The 14297-nt window shown below is 33.9% G+C and overlaps 1 protein-coding gene across 8 annotated transcripts in view; it reads left to right on the top strand.

The window, feature by feature from the left end:
* LOC111865803 overlaps positions 1–14297 on the top strand; it is a 32269-nt gene that overhangs the window by 10444 nt on the left and 7528 nt on the right. For 2 of the 8 annotated variants that reach the window (XM_023854120.2, XM_023854122.2), the window contains exons 2-5: positions 1285–1378; positions 3385–3499; positions 10802–10969; positions 13622–13696. In XM_023854120.2, the coding sequence (XP_023709888.1) occupies positions 1319–1378; positions 3385–3499; positions 10802–10969; positions 13622–13696 (418 nt within the window). In that variant the 5' untranslated portion in view covers positions 1285–1318. The other 6 variants (XM_033751973.1, XM_023854119.2, XM_023854118.2 and 3 more) reach the window with 6 other exon arrangements.

The following is a 14297-nucleotide window of genomic DNA, read 5'->3' as shown; positions in this document are numbered from 1 at the left end:
TTATTATTATTATTATTATTATTATTATTATTATTATTATTGTTGTTATTGTTATTATTATTATGGTCATTTGGTTGCATGCAGTCACACACAGTCCTGAAGCATCTTAATTCCTAAACATCAGTAGTATCATGGAAAGTTCTAATGTAGGAGCTATGTTACTTCCATTTGATGTAGGATCCTAAATGTCTCAGCATGATAGCCTTTAAAAATAATGTGGAAGTCCAGTTTTGTACAATTTAAAATTACCACATAGCAACCATGAAAATATTACTTTTACTGTTATGTTTGAGTGGTAATTGCCTATACAATGTAATATGAGAACTTACAATTCTTGTATGGCTCATGTCTAATCACTTAAGTTACAAATTATATGGTGAACTTTGAGGTTATGTCAGATTTTAGATATTGAAAAGTAGCACTAGCAATAATTTTATGAAAATGCTTATTTTTACTAAGTTATATAATTATGAAGTTGTAATTACTGAAAGTCAGTATATACAGTTTGAAAAGTAACTAGTTCAGACATTGGCTTGATTGGTTGATTGATTGTTTGGTTGCTTGATTGATTGATTGTTTGGTTGATTGATTGTTTGATTGATTGATTGACCCATTATTGTCAAGCTAAAATTATAAGACATTACATTTGTTTAAAATCTTGAATATACCCTATGTTAACTAGTACCCTATTTGAATCTGTACCTAGTTTCCATAAGAAACATATATCTGTAACTTTCTATATTTACAGGGTTAGAAATTATATTGGTTTGTTGTGAAAGAGTTGCATTAGTCCTTCTGCTGAGAGAAAAAACATACTCCATTTACAGATTTTGTCTGTTATATAATCATGTCAGTATAAATACAGCTTGATAGTAACATCTAGTGTGAAAGATATTATGCTTAACTCAGATTCCCTAATCAGTTATGTCCACAAAATATGATCCAAAGGTCAAGTTCAAGTTAAAAAACGTGGACTTGTCTAGTAAACTTATAGGGATGTTGGTGTGTGCAGTGCAGATGTTGTACATAAGCTCTGATAATTAAGATTAAAAGATTCTGTTTAAATGTTTACAAAGGAGTAAGGACCAGGTGTTCATCCTGAATAGAATCACCATTCCCTAATCAGTTATGTCGACAAAATATGATCCAAAGGTCAAGTTCAAGTTAAAAAAACGTGGACTTGTCTAGTAAACTTATAGGGATGTTGGTGTGTGCAGTGCAGATATTGAACATAAGCTCTGATAACTAAGATTAAAAGATTCTGTTTAAATGTTTATAATTTAGAAAGGACCAGGCGTTCATCCTGAATAGAATCACCATGGCACACAAGCAGCTACCTGGGTTTGGGGTTGAGCTGCCTGAAATCACGTTTGATGGAGTAAGTTTTGTACTGACATTAAACCCAGTACTTTGGCAAATTGGGCACTATAGTATCATTGTGTTGTGAAGATTATATTCAGAGTGGTATTGTTCTCAAGTCTGGAAACCTTAATCTGCTTTAAAATATTTAATTTGTAAAGAATATGATAGCACATCCAAACTTATGTATGTCATGCTGAATACAGTACTACTGGAAGGTCATTAACATTGTGGGGGTACTTCATTATGTAGAAAGTGATCTAACCATAACCTCAAATACTGCATATAACAGAGCTGTTATTCATTGTAGGGTTATATCAGAACAGGGCAGACAGCTGTAGTTGTTTAATATTGCTTTTTTCCTGTATGTTAGTACCATATTTGTATGCAGTAGGCTTATAAATGTGCCCTAAATCTGAAACATGCTGTAAAATTAAGGAAATGCATCAGTTATTTTTGGCTCAACTCATTCATTCATGAGTAATCTGTCAGACGACAGGTTTACAGTCTCTTCCAAAACAGTTCCTCCACTTGATGCGGTCTAGAGCTATCTCCTTCAAATGAGAATATCCTCTTCTGTCCCCAAGGTCATCCAGCATCTTCTTACGTCTTCTTCGTCTTCTGGTCACATACAAAACAAGTGAAACCTAAAGTTATCTAAAATATAACTTAATCCAAAATGTTTGCAGTAGCATTTGTTCCCTACCATATCTAGTTTTCATATTGGTATTGATGTAATGAAATCTTTTTTTAATTGAATTGTGATTTTTCCTCCAACACAGAGGTAGTGAGTATACTGCCATGACTTGATTCTTCTGGAAATAGTGTCATTTCCTATGCAAGTGTAAGGGTCAAACTGTCATGATTTGACCACCAGGGTACTGTGTGAAGGTCAGGTTAACATTAAAACTGGAGAAGCATTAAGAAGAGTATCAAACTTTTTGCTTAAGTGATGGAAATTGGATTAACACATTGTGATCACCATGATTTGGCTGTCAGAGCACAGTTCATGAGAACAGAGTCAATTGTGTAAAGGTGAAGTTAGCGTTAAAGCTAGAGAAGAATTAAGGGATGTATCCTATCCTTTAATTAAGTAATTAAAAGGCAGCATTAACACCATGAATCATGTTGATCACCATGATTTGGCAGCCAGAGCTTTATTTTGAGAACAGTGCAATATATGAATTTAAGGTTGGTATTAAAGCAGTAGCATTAAGTGATTTATCCTACTCGTTATTTAATTAATGAAAAGGTAGTATTATGAACCATTGTGCTCACCATAATTTCCTATCCAGACTCAACACATAGGTTGAAGAGAATATCCTTCTTATACATCTGTGTTGTTAAAGACCTTTGCAGTCTCAGTTTGGTGAGGGAAGATCATCTGATAAATGTGCTACTCATTAGAACACTGAGTACCAGTGCCTTAGGCATCTATGAAATAAATTCCTACATTTAACAGAAACCCTTATCAGCTGTACATGAATATACCAGTATGCATTCCATTGCCATTGCCATTGCCATTGCGCTGTTGAGCGAAGAAGAAAATTCTGTCAAAGGTTATGCCCCCCTATTATCTGATATTTCAGATGAAGAATATTATGATAGTTGACAGAAAAGTACTAATTGTAATGTTTAGTTTTATTCAGTCACACTGAGTCAGGGTTCATGTTCTAAAATACATTGCTGTCAGAAATAATGCTAGAAAACTTTCCAGTAATCCATGACAAGACTGAAGCAAGTGAAAAAGAGATGCTAGGGCATATAAGGGTGCTTGGATATAGCTGTAATTGCAGGAACTGGTTGTTCAATACCACAAATCGCATAAATCACCATTGGATGTAATTTTCAGCAATTTTCATCTGCTTCCTTCTCAAACTCAAGTCTTTTTAAACATCCCTCTTAATTTGTATGGAATTTTTGTGGGGAATCTGTTGATGAGCAGTGACAAGCAGTGATAAGCAGAGTACATTATGCATGCAGTATCTTTCAAAGACTGAATATGATTTTATGATTTTGTTACAGTGGTTAGACTGGTTTGTAAAAATTGACAATCCAGTGACATTCTGGAGAGCTCAGCCAACTTATATCTTGGCAGCAGTAGTATTTCTGTTAGGTGCTGCTGGGAATTTGATACATGGTGAGTGAATACCTAATTTTATTGAATTGAATTTATTTACATTCTATAAATCCTAAGTAGGTTAGTACCTTTGGATACAGAACAAGTCAAAAGGTTACATACATAAGTACAGGCAATTTTAGCTTAAAAATTAATATTATTTACATTGAAGTATTCATCTAAAGAGTAGAAGGAATGAGCATGTAGATAATTCTTTAACTCTGATTTAAACTTTTTAGTATCATTGCCCAAGTTTTTAATACTTTGTGGCAGATTGTTGAACACTTTTATGCCAGTAAAGTAGACTCCTTTTTGATATACTGATAAAGTTGATGAGGGTAGGTGGAAGTTATATTTTTGTCTAGTATTCATGTTATAGACATCAGAATTTAATTTGAATTTATCTTTGTTGTAAACAACAAATAAGAGAAGCGATAATATGTATTGCGATTGAAGAGGTAGAATTTTTAATTTCTTAAATAATTCTCTACATGAATCTCTACTTCTACATCCTGTAATGATTCTAATTATATTCTTTTGTATTTTAAAAATTATTACACTATGTGAAGAGTTCCCCCAAAATATTAATCCATAGTTCATAATAGAATGAAAGTAGGCATGGTAAACCATCTTCAATGTTTCCTGTGACATAAAAGGCTTAATTGATCTCATCGCATAGCAAGCTGCATTTAATTTAGGTATAATTTGTTCAATATGTATTTTCCAAGACAGTGTACTGTCTACATGTATTCCAAGGAATTTTGTATCAAGTACTTTACAGATTAATTTGTTGGCATAACTGATGTCCAGATCAATTTGGTGGTTGTTTTTAGTTGTGAATGATATGTAATGGGTTTTATCAAAATTTAATGAGAGTAAATTGGCTTCGAACCATCTGTTTAAGGCTTCAAATACAATATTTATGTCATTTTTAAAGTTTTCAAATTTAGAGTTCTTAAATATTATACTAGTGTCATCTGCATATAGAATTGGTTTAGATTTATTGTTGATGGTTTTAGATAGATCATTTATGTAGAGAAGAAAAAGTAAGGGACCTAAAATTGATCCTTGTGGAACACCGTGCTTTATAATTCCCCAGTTTGAAAATGCATTATGACTGGAGTTTTTATTATTTATTTCAACTCTTTGATACCTGTTTTTGAGGTATGATTTGATCCATTCATTAGCTTTGCCAGTTATTCCATAGAAATTTAATTTCGATAGTAAGATATCATGATTAACACAATCGAAAGCTTTTGCTAGATCACAGAAAATCCCTCCCACAATTAATCTGTCATTGAGAGCACTTAAAATATCGTTAGTTAGTTCATAGGTTGCTTTTTCTGTTGTTAGGTCTTTCCTAAATCCAAATTGCTCTTTGACTAATATGTTGTTAGAATTTAAGTGTTCAAGTAGTCTATTATACATAACTTTTTCAAAGACTTTTGAGAATGAAGTCAATATGGATATTGGTCTGTAATTAGAGATGCATTTTCTCTCTCCTTTTTTAAAAAGTGGTTTCATTACAGCGTATTTTAAGCGTTGAGGAAAAGTACCTGATGATAAAGATTTATTACATAGATGATTCAAGGGTGAACTGATGTAAACAGAGCTTGCTTTAAGTAATTTGGTAGAGATTTCATCATATCCATGTGAATTTTTGGGCTTAAGGGATTTAATAATGTTTTCAATTTCCTTCCTTGTTGAGAATTTGAGATTGATATTTGGAAATGAATTGTTAAAGGCACGAGACAGATAGTATATTGGATTATTATTATTATTATTATTATTATTATTATTATTATTATTATTATTAGTATTGTTGTTATTGGAATATGTTTTCTCAGCTAATGAAAGGAAATATTCATTAAATGCACTTGCGATAGCTTGTGGATTGTTAGTGGACTTCCCTTCAATATTCAAACTTTGTACGTCTTCATTAACAGATTTCTTTCCTGATTCAACTTTCACAATATCCCAGGTGGTTTTAATTTTATTGTTTGATTTTAGAATTTGGCTGTTATAGTTATTCTGTTTGGCTTCTTTAATGACTTTTGACAAAATTTTACAGTACATTTTGTAGTGACTTTTTAGTCTTGGATCATTACTGTCCCTACTGGCCAAATATAGTTGTCTTTTGTGTTTACATGAAGTTTTTATTCCAATTGTTATCCAGGTGGATTTGTTTTTATTTTCATTTTTGACTATTTTTAAGGGAAAGCTTGAATAAAAGATCCTCAAGTATGTGTTCAGAAAGCAATTAAATTTAGAATCAATATTATTGCTGTCAAATACATTGTCCCATGATTCATTACTTAATTTTGTGACAAAATCTGCCATCGTATGCTTGTTGATTTTCCTTACTGTTTGATATTGTTGATTACTGGGCTGAAGGTCAATATTATTTATTTCTATGAGTTGAGCATCATGATCGGATAAGCCATTTATAAAGGGTCCTACAGTATAGTCTCTTAATTTTGAGTTATCAATGAATATATTATCTATCGCTGAACTAGAATTATTTTGAACTCTTGTGGGAAAGTTAACAGTACTGGAGAGATTGTAAGATGATAACAAAGAGTCTAAATTTAGTTTCCTATTACTGTCGATGAGATAGTTTATATTTATATCACCACAAATTATAAATTCAACTTTTGAACTATGCAGTACATTTAGGATGGTTTCTAATCTATTTATAAAGTGATCGAAGTTTCCAGATGGGGCTCTATATAAAGTCAGTATACAAATATTAGAAAAAGGAGAGTCTAACTTTAGAGCACATGCTTCCAGATCCTGGTCTTTGCAATAATCTTCTAAATTTATTTTAGTAAATTTTAGGTTTTCATGTACAAAAATACTCACTCCTCCTTTCTCCAGTGTTTTCCTACAGTATCTAGCACCTAAATTATAATTTTCTAAGTGAAGATGTTCTAATTCCAGCTGTTTCATGTGATGTTCAGTAAGGCACAGTATGTGTGGAAGATTTGAATTCATGGAGCTTATTAGTTCATTTGTTTTGTTTCTCAATCCTCTTATATTCTGATGGAATATTCTTAGTACTTTATTATTCACTGAATTTAGTAGACTGCAATTACCTTTTCCGATTTCTATTGGTTCACTAACATTATTGTCTGAAAGATTAGTTTCTTTTGCAATTTCTTTTACTTGATAAACTTTACTTGCACTCTTTATCCTAAAAAATGATTCTGAACACCCATGACAACTGGAATGTGTCTGCCCTTAATGCTCTCTGCAATGAGTCGCGTCAGCTTGTCCTTGCCTCGAGGATTAAGATGCAAACCATGGACAGTATGTTCGCTCCTCAATATTGAAGAGACATCAATCGCATCAATGTGGGCCGCGCCGACCTCCACAAGCGAACGCTCAAGCCGAAGATTAATCTCCCTTACACACCTGTTAATCCATGGCTTGTCATGTCGCCAGAAAAGACCAACAAACCTCACATTGGTGTGACTAGTTTTCTGGGCAATGTCACTTAAATCTTTCTCAATTTGATAATTGAGGTTTCTCTCCAAACTGTTACCTGGCCCCCCAACTATAACTACCTGATCTTCCTTACTAAAACCTTTGCACAATTTTCCAATGTCCCCAGTGACATTGCTCAGATCAGCATTGGGCTTGAATATGCTGGTCACAGCATATGCATCTCCCATTGCTTTCTGTAGCCTCTGCCCGATACCCCTACCATGACTGCTACCCAGCACTAGAATCTTACGCTTAGACTTAGCCTCTGACACAGGCTGATCTATAGTCACCATCAGTCTGAGGCTCTAGCATAGCTAGAGGTTCAAATCGATTGGTTAAAGCAAACTTAAAATCTAGTGAAGAAGGAACTTTTTTTTAGTTTTCTTCGGGAGTTGGACACAGTCCTAAATTATTCAGGACAATTATCTACTAAATTTAATTCCCCTTTTAAGAGGTCAATCTCAGTTCTTGCAAGTTCCAGCTCCCTTTTCAAACTCAAGATAGTCTCCTCTTGTTTCTTTATTACCTTGGCTTGCACACAGGAGTTGCAGTACCAAGGTAATATGGCCAAATCACTATTGGTGCCAGAACACTCCCAATGAAACCACAGGCCACAGTCCTCACAACCTGTCCCCTGGCTAACCTTCCTTCTGCAGGCCCCACATTTACCTGATAAGTCGTTACCCCTTGTGGTCATTATTACCACTTATGTTAACTTATAATTCAGTACTAACTAACAGATATATTTAAAGAGTCTAATTTGTGATTAGAACTTACAAGAGTATATGCTGGCACAAATCTTTTAAAGCCCACTATATACAATGATACACTTATTTTAGGTTAGGCCCACTGGTACACTTGCAATAGTACAAATCAACTTACTAAAGATATAAAATAACACACTTCTTGTAGGTTAGGCCTACTGTACACTTACGAAAATACAAACAACTTATGTAAGATATAAATAACACTTGTGAAAATACAAATCGACTTCCTTAAGATATAAAATAACACACTCCTTGTAGGTTAGGCGTACTATATACTTACGAAAATACAAATCAGCTTCCTTAAGACAAACACACACACTACTTGTAGGTTAGGCCTACCAGTACACTTATGAAAATACAAATCACCGTATTTAAGATATAAAATAACAAGTATGTTTACTAATTCTACTACTAATCTATATTAACAGAAAGTTGAAGTTAAAAAAATGCAGTTTTAGGAGCGTTGAGCGGAAGATCAGATACTAATAGCTCACAATATGGCGGAAAATGGCCTAGGCGCTAAGCGTGGCTTAAGAGTGAGTAAAAAAAGGAAGAAAACGTTCAGTATAGGAAAAAATTTAAATATAAGGTTCACTACAGCACACTTGTTAAAAAAGAGAACCACCTAATTTTTACTACTAACCGAATGAAACTGCTCTATTAAGGAGCTCTCAGATTCGCACACGGCCACTCAACGCGTCCTTCACAGAAGAGTTGTGGGTTCAAAATCATGCTAATAATAAAAAAGAACTGTACTAATGGAACTTCATATACACAGGTTTGGTATGAGCCAAGTAAAAAATGTTCGCAAGAAATAAGAAATTAGTTTCTCTCATTTGACTGAAACTACCTCAAGATTCAGTGGAATTTGGTATGTGGGAGACTACTCTAAAGGCAAATATATTTTTAGTCTTTATCAATAATTTACATTAAAGTTGTCATTTTTCTCAAAATTGGCTCAATGTACAATAATTGGTGCATATGTTAGAATACACTGTAGCCCTTTAACTAAATAAGATTTACAGGGTTTATTTTATGCATTTTTTATATCATTGAAAATTTCATGCTGTGAAACTGTACTTTCATATATTTTATTTTTCACTTTTTCTGACCTCAAGACCATCATGAGGTGAATTAATCCATTAAACATTTACAGTGTTTTAGATTTAACGAGAAATATTAATTATCATCATAATCATCACATATTCTTCTTCTTGTTGCTGCTACCGGTGTTGTCACGTCATCGTTGTCGTCATTGCTGTTGTTGTTGTTGTTGTTGTGAAGTATGTTAAACTCACAATAATAGAATTATGTTTACAGTAAATAAACATCAAAAGCAAAGTATAAAAAATCATAAGGAGTAATTTTGAAATATATATTGTAACGTGTATTCCAAATTGTAGTATATCCTTCAAATTAAATTTATTTACTAGGCACATTCTCTACTTGTCATATGCAAATAGCCATAAATGTTGATGTGCCTCTAAAACCACTCACTTACTCTTCATTTGCCCTAGATGAAGATATATATTATTGATAACATACAGCTTTTAAAAGAACAGGTCTACTTTTCAGTTGTTTTCCATCATAAGTGACAACCATATTATGACCAGAAAACCAGAGACTTTCATGCTTCCAGGCATGTTAAGCCCCATAACTGAAGTTATTATAAATTATTCTTTAAATTTTAAAAATGTGTTTAGAACCCTCGTTTGAAGAATATAAAAATTGGTGCAGACATTACACATACTTTCTCAAACACACTTTACCCTGATTAGGTTGCCCTGGAAATGGAATTTGCTGTTGCTTGGTAGATCATTTATGGTTGCTGGATACAGAACAGCAGAGAAATCAATATGACTGCTAAATCAAATTTCTAGATAACTGACATTTCACTCTTGCACCTATAGTGTGCATAACATTATTTTTCTGAATGTATCATCTATGCATTCTTATTCAAGGAGGTGGTCTCCATCGTCTCCATAAACTACTAAAATTTAGTCTAAGTCATTATTTTCGAGAAAACTGCCGTTTTGTGTTTTGGGGCCCGTTTGAAGTGTAATTGTTTTTGGAACTAAAATGTTCATATTCACCAGACACTGACCTAGGATACATAAAATAGTGAATACCTAATATAGATAAAAAGGAGACAGGCTACAGGCTGGATGGGCCAGGTTCGATTCCTGACAGTGCAAGGTTTTTCTCTTCTCCACTGCACTCAGACTGACTCTGGGGCCCACCCAACCTCCTATCCAGTGTGTACTGGGGATCTGTCCTCAGGGGTAAAGTGGCAGGGGCATGAAGCTGACCAATCATCTCCATTTAGCACTGAGGTCAAGAAAAGTGGAACTATACCTCCACTCTCTCATGTCTTCATGGCATAGTACTTAACTAATTAAGTGCAGGGACTTAACTTTTTTTTATATAAATAAACCGATCCAGCTGTTCAGGAGGTAGTGAGCTGGACATCTGTTCATACAAAGAGACAACCTACCAAAAACCATTTTCATAATCAGGGGAACTAAAAACATACAAACCCATCAAAATCTTGAGGTTGTTTCTTTTGTATTATTATAATACTTTAGGCTATACACTATGTATAAGAGAAAGTAAGAGTTTTTATTGGTATCCAAGACAGATCAACATAAACAGTACGAATTATGTGGTTATTCTGAAGCAATTCTCCACCTTACATACTTACATCATAGGGTCACTTTCATTGGTTGCATTATATTGAAGACTGTATCTTTCTCCATACTATAATGTCACTACAGTTTGAGGTGTAGAGACCATGGTACTGGACCATCCAATGATCAATCAGATTCAAAAGAGTCAATCAGAAGAGAACACATATCTCCCCACTTTCTATCAATGAGGTGACTCTGAAGCCATTCTGAACTGACAACAATGATGATGGCAGCAGTATAAACCCCCAGATAGGCACTGGAAGTTAAGATAGAAGATGAAAATGATCACTCACTTCTATCTTCTGTCAAGGCCTGAGAATCTGCATGGAAATACATGTAGGTGCTCTGGTACGGTGATTATTGCATAACATTTTTCATTATAGCTATTCTAAATGGAGGGCGATTGCCATATCTTTGGTTGACTACAGTGCTGCATGGTATTGTAGTGGAGATTGTTACCTACAACCTAGATGACATTGATAATTTCTGGCACTCACAAACTCCAGTTATCTTCCTGGGACGTCGCTTGCCACTGCACATTATTGCACTGTGTAAGTATATCTACTATTAACTTACTTTCAGGATTAATGAGGAACACACTAAAACTTTGTTAATTAGGAACAGCAGAGGATAGATCAATCCAATCTAGTAATTCAGGGTGAGAAGCCTGCATCATGTATATTTTTACAAAAGGGAATTTATTTTCTTAATATTTATGAACTACATAATAAATATATTAAATCACAACAAAAAGAATGAGCATAATATGTAAACCTCTATTAAACAAAGAACAGAGTGGTTTTAAAAGAGGACAGTCACATATGGATGGTGTTTTCATTGTCCTACAACTTTAAGAGAAATGCAGAAGAAAAGATTTGAAGTATAAATATTGTTTTGTTATTATTACAAAGCAATTGATTCTTCCCCTCATAATAAATTATGGTCAGTTATGAATAAAGGAGGAGTCTCTTAGTCACATTAGAAGAACTGTTCGTAGTTCTATATTAGAATACAGTACCTATAAAAGAAGATGTTCATTAAATACTATGTTAATAGAAGTAAAGATTTATCTCAAGTCCACCCATTATCACCCATGATATGTACTATCTATATAGATAAGCTCATTAAAGAATGGATGAAAAATAAAACATTAAATGCAATTTTATTTGCATGTGACCACTTGACAATGGAAAACACAGATGTTATGTATTAAGTAATACTAGGTAATATAGCCATAAAACAAATTTTAGTAATTTCAGCAAACAAAATGAAAGATATGGCTTTCAAAGGAGGGGAATATGTGAAACCAAGAATAATAGTAAATAATCCAGTAATTGAATAAAAGAATAGTTTCAGTTATTTTTTATGGAATATTTCAGTAACAAAAATACAGAGTTAAGAATAGAATTATATAGATTTTACAAAATATGAAGTACAATTGAGAATGCTGAATAAGAAGACTCACAAAAACAATCAAGGTAAGTTTCATAAAGGTATGAACGTAACTGTATTTACACATGGTTCAGAAATATGAACATTGAAAAAAGAACTAAGAATAAAATATAGAAGTTTCTGAGACAAATTGATTATGAAATGTAGCAGGTTACAAAGGAATACATCAAATTAGAAATATGACAATTGGAAGAGAAATGGAAATTTTCAACTCTAATATCAAAATTTGGAAAGGGAGTTTTTTTTGGGGGCGGGAGATAACATTTCATCGATGTAAATACCTCTAAACAAGCTGTAATATGAATCAATTGGAAAAGGAGTGTGGGATGTCCAGATGGCAGGATCAATATACTCTTCAAGAAGATGAAACATGTCAAGAATTGGCATGGCCCATGAAGATGATGATGATAATAATAATAATTATGCAAACTGTCCTACAATGTATACATCATTCATTTAAATCTTTAACATTAAAGCATGCAGATATTAGGCTATTACCTAGCAACAGCTGCTGTTCACAAAGTCACCACTTAGCAACGGGTCTATACGCCAATAATTTTACCTGCAGTTTCATATGGTTGTGGAGCTTGGTTCCTGGCACTAAGGGGAGAACAGTTATAATGGCATAAAGTTAGTAGAGAACCCATGTTTCTGAAGAACATATCACCTTCATCTTCAGGGTCAAAGAATAAGCTCTGCAAGAAACCAGTGAACGGCTTACGCTTCAACCCTGAAGATGGAGATATTATGATCCCCCGAGATGTCAGGTTGTCTGTTAACTACATGTCGTTGCAACCTAGAAGACTGATCTTTTCACAGTCATCTCTGTGAGATATTATGATCCCCCGAGATGTCAGGTTGTCTGTTAACTACATGTCGTTGCAACCTAGAAGACTGATCTTTTCACAGTCATCTCTGTGAGATATTATGATCCCCCGAGATGTCAGGTTGTCTGTTAACTACATGTCGTTGCAACCTAGAAGACTGATCTTTTCACAGTCATCTCTGTGAGAACCTCAAATCCAACATACGAGTATGTTCAGGGTGTCTGAGAAGATATTAAGAATCATCTCGACCTAATACTCAGGAAGTGCCAGAAAGCTGGAGAAGGCTGCACAGTGTGGAATTTCATAATTTTTACTCTTACCATACATTATTAGGATGTTCAGATTGAAGGTAATGAGATAGGCAGGACATATAGCATGCATGGGAAATGTCAGCAATGCACACAGAATTTTGGTTTGAAAATATAAAGGGAATATGTTGCTATAGATGGCAGGATAATATTAAAATTGATCTTAAACAGAGATTGGATGGAAGGGTATGGACTAGATTCATCTGATTTTGGATAAAAAACTGATGGCAGGTCCATGTGAACATGGTAATGAACCTTCAGGTTCTGTAAAAAGTGGGGAATTTTTTGAATAGCTGAGTGACAATTAACATAGTAAGAATGACTGTTTTCCATACAGTTAATCAGTTAGTTAGTCAGTCAGTCAGTTGATTAGGCAGTCACTAGAAAAATGTATACTAAAAGTTTCAAATTTAAAATTTATACTTAATATACATATAATGCATCATCACCACCTTTCCTTTAAACCATTCAACAAGCTAAGAATTTATTTAGTAATGTGTTTCATAATTAACTATTAAAGATTTATAAATTCACTAGCATTTGTACCCTTTAAAAGTGATAGGCTTAAAATTTTAGCCTATGATTTACAGGGCTATGGTTTCTGCTTATTTTACAGATCCTGTCTTCATCTATCATGCATCTGTTGCTGTATCAAAACTGAAGCTACCAACATGGGCTGAACCATTTGCAGGTCAGGAATGATTAAACTTACAATGGCTGTGCATTAGATTTATGAATCTTTGCATATGAATGAATCATGTGCAGATAATTAATACATTCTTTTAAGGGAATCTGTTATTTAGGACAGTTTGACTATACAGTCAACAATACTTCTCCTGTGGTCATCAGGAAATGCCCTTAGCTTTACTTAGTAGGATTTATTCAGCAGAGGCTCCTTTTCCAGAGTACCTTCATCAGTCTCTGTGTGAAAGTTGGTACAGTGTCTTGATAGACAGCACAACTGCCTCCCTCCAATCCTTGCCTACTCACCATTCATTATTACAGCATCTCATTCAGTAATATGTAACCTCCTCATATGGAACGACTCCACTAAATAACCAAAGAATTAATCAGTCACTAAATGAGTAGAGATTTAACCCGTTGCCGTGGTTCGTCGTGTATGTTTCGTCAGGGATTTAAATCGTCTGGGGGGGTTCGACGTGTATGTTTCGTTCAGCTGCACACCTATGTTATAACGCCCATAATAATTGATGGTTTTGCTGTAGATTGTTAGATTTTTCGCTGGCCTGTTGTCAGTAGAACAGAGTATAAATAAGACACGACTTTATCTG

This window comes from Cryptotermes secundus, unplaced genomic scaffold, assembly GCF_002891405.2.
Source record: "Cryptotermes secundus unplaced genomic scaffold, Csec_1.0 scaffold901, whole genome shotgun sequence".
NCBI lineage: Eukaryota > Metazoa > Arthropoda > Insecta > Blattodea > Kalotermitidae > Cryptotermes > Cryptotermes secundus.
Note: the sequence above shows the minus strand (reverse complement) of the source record. Positions and strands in the feature narration are given on the sequence as shown.